The sequence below is a fragment of the Chaetura pelagica genome, unplaced genomic scaffold (assembly GCF_000747805.2).
Source record: "Chaetura pelagica isolate M959 unplaced genomic scaffold, ChaPel_1.0 scaffold189, whole genome shotgun sequence".
Taxonomy (NCBI): domain Eukaryota; kingdom Metazoa; phylum Chordata; class Aves; order Apodiformes; family Apodidae; genus Chaetura; species Chaetura pelagica.
The window spans coordinates 826,139-834,486 of record NW_009970716.1 but is presented as its reverse complement, the minus strand read 5'-3'; the positions used below and the strand labels follow the sequence as shown (position 1 = coordinate 834,486).

General features: G+C 39.5%; 1 protein-coding gene across 1 annotated transcript in view; it reads left to right on the top strand.

The window, feature by feature from the left end:
* The window catches only part of GABRB1 (gamma-aminobutyric acid (GABA) A receptor, beta 1), a 58,190-nt gene that overhangs the window by 48,521 nt on the left and 1,321 nt on the right, over positions 1-8,348 (top strand). The window contains exons 4-6 of the mRNA XM_010006081.1: positions 2,590-2,727; positions 2,838-2,990; positions 4,520-4,764. Of these exons, the coding sequence (XP_010004383.1) occupies positions 2,590-2,727; positions 2,838-2,990; positions 4,520-4,764 (536 nt within the window). The remainder of the gene's footprint in view (positions 1-2,589; positions 2,728-2,837; positions 2,991-4,519; positions 4,765-8,348) is intronic.

Below are 8,348 nucleotides of genomic sequence, written 5' to 3'. Positions count from 1 at the left end.
GGGAGCGGCGCGGCCACAGGCGGCTCCCACGCGGAAAAGCCAGTTCTGATTTCTTAGGGAACGGGCTGAGCTGAATTAGATTAACTCGTGTCATTAAATCAGCTGAATGTTGCTAATGTCATAGTCATATCTTTAGGGAAATAATTCCAGGCTTTTGCAGCTAAAGCTGCCACCTCTCTTTACAGCGATTATTAACGTAATTGAAACATGTCAGGTTTCCAATATTCGACTTCTATGAAGTTTGCTTGCAGACATCAGTCCAGTCTGCTGCTTTCTCTGCCACAAAAGCAGAGGCATCCCTTTGAAGCAGTGACATGGATACGTATGCAGAAGGAAAAGGATCACATGGGGAAAAAAAAGCTGCCAAGGGAATACCTGGGCAGTACAGATAAGATTAGTGAACACATCAGTATGTTAGAGCTGCCACTGCACAAACTAGACCCACTTTTTTAAAATTATTATTATTATTGTTGAAATAGCTTTTCTTCCATTGTAAATGTTAAAGGCACATGCTGCCAGAAAATAGGTTTTCATCACTGACTGCTAGCAAAAAGCTAGTGCTGCTCCACACTGAATGCTTCTCCATTTACATCACCAAGGCTCCTCACTGGCAGGCACGACCCACTTCCAAAAGGAGGAGTGATCTGACAGCGTGTGGGTGTCTGCATCAACCTGGACTTTTGCTCCTATGGGCTGGGATCCAACAGCACTGGTAAAGACAGAGGTGAAGGAGGTGTTGAGATCTTGCAAGTCTACTTTTCATTTAGTAGCCAAAGTCATAGAAACCTTCCCAAGACTAGCAAAAATCACATTTGGTGACATTATGAAACTCCCATAATATGTTTTTGTGAAGGTCCAGCACCACCACACACCGCACCAGAAACATGGTGCAATCCTTCCGTAGGAAGGCCTGCCCGTTTTCTTTTTGAAATCTGCTCTGTGATACCCCAGGTGTTTATTTGGTACCATTCTGGTTTAAACAACTAAATGTACCATAATGCACATTTCAGGAAGGGAATTTTATCTTCAACAAGCTTTTCAAACTATTCTCTCTTTTGTCAAGAAGGCAGAGGAACTGTAGAGGGACTGGAGGAGATTATTTAAGGAGACAGCAAACGAAGTCAGGACTTGCTGAGAACTGGAGATGGTTCCTCTCTGTACTTTGGGTCCCAACGTGCACTGGATGAGGAAGTGGCACAATTGGAGCAAAACTGGAGGGAGGAGTGTGAAATGGACCTCAGCAAATGACAGCAGAGAGCAGAAGGATCAGGTTCACAATTTTTCTTCCAAATTCTAAAGCAGAATCCAGGATTCTCACATCTAAACTGGTTGACTTTGCAGTCAACTGAAAGGCTGATCCTTTCAGTATGACAGGTTACCATTTCCTCTGTTTTGCTGCCTCTTTTTTTAAAGAGGGAAAACATTCAAGAGAGAATTTTTATAACTTAGATTTGCAAGAAAATGAAGTTAACACTCTTCCTGACAATCTTAGCCTTGGCTTTCAATACAGACTTAGTCTTCATTCCCTCCTTCACTCATGCTGTATTACCCCCTACATATGGCTCATCTTGGACCTGTGGTTTCTGTGCAGTGCCTTTAAAGCAGCTACTGAATTCCCACTACCAAACAGCTGCCTTAGCCTTTTGAAATTAAAAGCTCTTCACTTATACCTGGGAGTAATGAAAACCAGCCATGCAGAGCCCTGTGTGACAGCCCTGAGGTGGTTTGTTTAAAAAAAGAAATTAGCATAAATAATGGGAAGCACAGAAGTTTTAAGCAAACAGCAGGGATCTATATATTGCACAGGTCAGTTGTGGTGTCAGGAGCAATTCAGAGAGTTAGCAAATCATGGCACTGAGCAGCTCACAAATAAGGTATGTGAACACTTCACCTTGTTCACCCATCACTGTGTGTTTACATCAAAAGATACCTGTTCAATAACCACTGACTTTCCAAGCAGTTCTTTGAGCCCTGCAGCAAGTTGTGAGAGCTTCTCTGACTGTTACCAGGGAAACTATGAACCTGCTCTGCATGTGGTCAGCATTCCAGAAAGGAGGCTATTACAAGGCACTGTCATAGGAAAAGACACCTCTGGTCTAATTTCCCTAGCTAGAAATTGCATCACTAGTCTATATGAAAGGATACGTTCCCAACATCTTTGCCTCCACTGACTCCAAACTCTGTATTTTGTCACAGAGTGCACAGCAGATCAAATGCAAAGCTGGGAACTGAACCTGGTTTTGCTGTCAGAACTCCTTCTGGAAAGTTTAAAAGTTTCACTGTTGTTATATCAGTCTGTTGGTAAATTGAGCATCTTGAGCCTGAACAACAAGTAGTGATATTAGAGCTAGCTAAAAGCTTATATTTAATCCTAAATTCTGTCCTCTTTCTCTGTCTTTCCCCTTTCCCCACCTAGAAGTTCCCCCTGGTTACAGAGGAGGCTGTGTGGCTTCTATAGAACAGAAACATCACAGAACAGAAGGCTGAACTCCTGATTAACAGCAGCTCCTTCCACTTCAACCGCAACTATTTAAACCAAGTAATAAAACAAGAAGAAAAATCTATAATCAAATTATGCCTCTGTTTCAGATGGATACACTACTGATGATATTGAATTTTACTGGAATGGAGGAGAGTCAGCAGTAACGGGAGTTAATAACATTGAGCTCCCACAATTTTCTATTGTTGATTACAAGATGGTATCAAAGAGAGTGGAATTTACAACAGGTAAGCAGTGGCTTGTTAAAAAGCTCCTCCCACTTTCCCAACCCAGAAATACCAGTGTCTAACTGACATTAGGCATTAGGTATTAGTCATTACATGATTCTTTCTTCCAGGAGCATATCCTCGATTATCACTAAGCTTCCGGCTTAAAAGAAATATTGGATACTTCATTTTGCAAACCTATATGCCTTCCACACTGATCACAATTCTGTCGTGGGTATCTTTTTGGATCAATTATGATGCCTTTGCAGCCAGAGTTGCTCTAGGTAACTTCTTTTCAAAGTCACTGTACTACATAGATACTTGTTGCCTTTGAACCCAGTAGCACCAAATCCTCACAGGTGATTGTGGCAGCATTAACTGTGAACTTGCACATGGCCAGAAAGGCAGGCAGGAGTCACCTTCTTACATCTGAAGCTCTTCCTCTGCAATTAGTCTGGGATCCTGACTGACTTCCAGTTGCCATAACGGTCTTTGGATCAGGCCTAATATATCTTGCTTCCAAATGGAAGTGTAAAGGTCTAAGTGTATCTAAGAGTATCTACACTGTGCTGCATCATAATTTCATTGATGTTAAACCAAATGTGTGGCTGGAATGAATACATAAGGTCATGCCAACATCAGTGGAGATACACCAGCTTACACTAAATAAGTCTGTTCTGCCTTCTTAGTTGGTTATTTCCAATACCATGTTTCTTCCTACAACTTTCCATGAGAATCAAGATCTTCTGCCACCATCTGTGCTTTAGGCAGATATGCTTTTCAAATGCTAATACCAGAAAGCCATTTGGTTCCACCTCTGTTTTGTCCCATCTCTTTGTAAATTCAACTCATTACACCTGCACCTAGAGCTATTATCTAGATGCATTAATGACCTGTGATTAAAGCAGATTAAAAGGTAACTTCATTATTTCCAATACCATGTTTCTTCCTACAACTTTCCATGAGAATCAAGATCTTCTGCCACCATCTGTGCTTTAGGCAGATATGCTTTTCAAATGCTAATACCAGAAAGCCATTTGGTTCCACCTCTGTTTTGTCCCATCTCTTTGTAAATTCAACTCATTACACCTGCACCTAGAGCTATTATCTAGATGCATTAATGACCTGTGATTAAAGCAGATTAAAAGGTAACTTCATCCAGTAAAACAAAAAGTAGAAAAAAAAAAAAAAAAAATCATTAAGTGCTGGCTAACATAATGAGATGGAAATTATTTACTTGCAAGCACCCCTTTAACAGGAAAAGCTGTCTTGGTGCAAGCATATGTATCACTTTCTATTCACCAAACACTGTAATTTTATCATAAAGCTTCCCTTCCTCCTTTCAATCCTCTGTTTTCAGTCAAAAGCTAGTTATTCTAGTTCCTCAAAGCAATGGAAGCCACCTTGTGGGGTCAAGCAGGGATACTGCTGTAAATAAAGTGAGAAGCATTTCCTCACATACAAAGAACAGTGATCAACTCTTTGCTTTCCAGGTCAACTAATACCACATTTCCTAGAAGAGTTATTATAAAAATTAAGGCAAGATGTACCAAGACAGCCTGGGCTTTTGAAGACTATTTCGTTCACCCCCTTCCATTGCATGGAAAGCCAAGGAAGGTGCTGTCAGCAGGCTGGATATCTTCCTTTCCAGTCCTGCAAAGCACATTCCATTGGTTGTTAAGAATCTGGTCATAAAATTAAGCCATCTGCAGGAGAAGTGGCATGAGTAGCTGGGCAATGCTGCCGTTACACCTTTCATGCTCAGATTTACTTCCCTGTAGTGTTAGCCAATGTCTTTTTCTTCCTTGTGCAGGAATCACAACTGTGCTGACCATGACCACCATCAGCACCCACCTCAGGGAGACCTTGCCAAAGATTCCCTATGTCAAGGCAATAGATATTTACTTGATGGGATGCTTTGTGTTCGTGTTCCTGGCCTTGCTGGAATATGCCTTTGTAAAGTACATATTCTTTGGGAAAGGACCCCAAAGTCAAAAAAAGGCAGCAGGCAGGGCAGGACATGCTACAGGTGAAAACAGCAGACTGGAAACAAATAGAGTCCAGGTAAATGTTCAAGCTAACTTTTCAAACATTATTTCTGTTGTGACAATGTCGATATATATGATGATAAACACAGTTTGAACACTTATGCAAAAGTATTTAAGATTGTCCAGACAAAAATCTTATTACAACAATATATGGTTTGTTCTATCTTCTATCTCAAAACAGAGTAAGAAACTACAGAAAATGCAAATGAATATTCAGAACAAACATTTATTTGCAGCACAGAAGAAATATAAGGGGTACAAGGAAGTTAAATATTTACCATTTCTACTCTGTATTTCTTTGATATAGAAGGTGGTAGAGAAGAAATGGTTGCTACATAGTTCCTCTTTACACACAGCAACTTCACTGAAAAAAATGGAAAGACAGACACTGTTGCTTCAGCGAACTTAGAATGAAGCCCACACAAATGAGAAGAGTGCTCCTAGGTTGTAACAGCTTTCACAGATATTAGGATTTTGCCTGCAGGCTAAATTCAAGCAGACCACAGCTACCCCCTCATAAGATGCAAGCCAGACAAGCTCCAGGAAGTAATACTATGGACATTTTTTCAACAGGAAAAGTTTCATTTAGCATCACTGAGTGCTTGCAAACATAAGCTACCTCATTGCAGATTGTTGTGCACACTGTCTCTCCATCTCTACGGATGATAAGGGGAAAAAAAACACAAAACCCACAAATACTCACCAGCCATGTCAACAGCTCCTGAGATAATCCAGCCTAAGTGAGAAGAAGGGCAACAAGGGTTCATGGTGAGGAGGGAAGCAACATTTCTTCAGAGGTCATCCTTGGCTACAGAGGCCCCAGTGCACTGAACTGAGTAATGGATGAGAAAGCATAAAGGATAAGGGTGCAGGTAAGCTCTTTTTCTCCATGCTTGGAGAGTCTGATTAACAAAAAGCCCTAACTCATGACTAAAAGCTTTTGTCTAAATGTTACACTAGCAAAGATCACACGGAGTTGAGAACTCAGAATGGGATGGAAAGTATTTACAATCACACTTGAACTTTGCAGAGTATCATGTTTATACGCCAGCATTTTTCTGACAGAAAATGGAAGGAATACTTGCTTTGTACCAGAATTTTTAAGTGTTTACACTTTAGACAGCAATTCCATTCTGAGACTGATAATGATTAAAGAGAACAGACTGATTTCTGCCTGTACAGTGCAGGTTTGTGATTTCAGATACATATATATATACACACATAGAAACACACATGTGAATGGATATCAATGGATTTTGTTATCCCACTGGAGATGCATTGATATGAGTCCTTGTGACCATTCATTTTACTCAGCATGGAAATACTTACGTCCAACAGCCCTATTTCTGTCTTTGGCAGGAAGAATGCACATGACTGGAGCAGTGGGACACAGCAAGATTATGTGATCACATGAAGACAGGTTCCAGCCTCTCTCCACCATGTTTTGAGGTTTTTCAGTTGTCTTATTATGTCTGTACCAGAGCAATAGAAGTTATTTTAGAGCACAAAAGAAGTACAGCTGTAATTATATACAGCTATAGCATTAATTTTTTTCCCTTATACTCTTAACCCATACCACTTATCCATGCAGGGACCTATAATCAATAAAAGACATGTAACAGTGCTTCCTCTTCTTGTGCCAGGTGAAGATATCACTCATTCCCATCTAACATACAATTCTCATTACTAAAAGAATTAGAATTCCTTCACTGGATAACAAAAGTGTTAGACATGAGAGTAAAGCTCAGCAAACTAACTGCAATATTAGCATGGTATAGACAAGACCAGATGGAAAACAAAACCATACTGCTGTTTCATATGTGGCTGTTCCTTGCTCTACAGACTAAGAAAGGTGAAAATAAAGCAACCCCAGTTTAACAATTTCTGTAATTATAATTTTTAATATGAAAAAAAAATTGTAGTAAACAAGCTTTCTATTTCTCTGAATAAAGCATGAAGACTGTTTATATCTCCTCGTGCATTTGTCAAAGCTAGATGTCACTGACAAAACCACCATAATTATGGATAAATAAACCACCAAGCAAGAAAATATGCATGCAACCACTTTGGTTTCCCCAGACAATTGTGATATGAATAATCATTACAATGTGGGAAATTAACTGTTAGTCCAGCTTCATGTTGCACAAGCAAAGAATTTGATCCAGGTACATAAGAAGAGCTTTCTACTTCTCTGAGCTAATTTATCCAAGATCATTGTAAGGCCCTTTGCTCTGAATTGCAAAGACTGCAATTCAAAGGCTGAAATGCTTCAACACTTACTCAAATAATCCTGCCTAAAATGATTTAAATAAAACTATTTTAAAAATATAACAGATTCATTCATAACACTTAAAACAGAAATTTGAAGGGTGGTTGGCTGGTAATAATCTGTCAGGGCAAATTAGTTTAAGAAACATCCCTATCAATCACTGTAGATTGTAGGCAGTTATGAGTTGTCTTTACAAAACATAAGCCACATTAACTGCTTAATGATACTTGCAGTACTGTTACTACTATTATAACATTAAAGTCAATTAGCTTAAACAAGAGATGATGTAATCAAAGACGGCTCAAAGAGATACTTCGTAAAACTGGGAAGAAAAGATTCACCTATCAAAACTTTTGAGAATTAAAAAAATACTCTCTTTACATGGAGACAACTCTGACATCATTGCTTTATCCATGGAAAACATCAAAACATCAGAACATATGAGTAATGAATAGTCCCATAGTTATGGCAATCCTTTGGAGAGTAGAAAATCCTAGCTTAGATCTTCCTTCTGCTAAAACCTGAAGAATTTACCTAAAAAGTATAACCTGGGTAGCCCATATCTCAAGTAAAGATTGCAAACACCATGCTGGTTTGTGACCAGCTAACTTTTCTAACCCAGAATATGTGAACTTTTCCCACCAAAACAGTGATGGGAACTCAGCTGTTTCCACTGAATGCTTGTTTCAGTGTGTACAGAATCAGTTGCTAAACCTGAATAGAGTTTTCTATCTGTGGTTACTTTTTACTCCATTTAGAAGACATTTTTCCCCACAGCTCTCCTGGGTGGCTTTCATTAAAATAACCCTTGACTTCTTTGTTTTCAGTTAGGAAGTGCTTAGACTAGCACAGTATAAATATGCAGCACTCATCATGCAACATTTTCTCCTTCCAGCAACGGGAAGGAACATCTTCCACACTGCCAGGTGGAACTGGTTCTCTCTGGCTTCCAACTTCCCTCTGCGACAGCCCTCAGAGACTGGCTTTCCCCATGTGCTCTGCTTGGAGATTTTTTTTCTTGAACATACTTCAAACCTGCTGTAGATTCAGATATCATTTCCTAGATCTGCTATGTCTTGCTAAAAATGTAAAGCTCAGGATTCAAACAAAGCATTGAGTATCACTGGTGCTTCACAAGACTAGATATTATCAATAAGTATTTTTTTTTCCCTGATATGAAGGCATCCCTAGACAGCCATGGTATGGATTGTAATATATTTGGGGTAGGTCCAATGCCACAGTTTACAAAAAAAAAATAATTGATACTGAAGCCTCTTTATGGAGGAGTCGAGAGTCATCCTGGAAACACCAAATTTTTTCCCTAC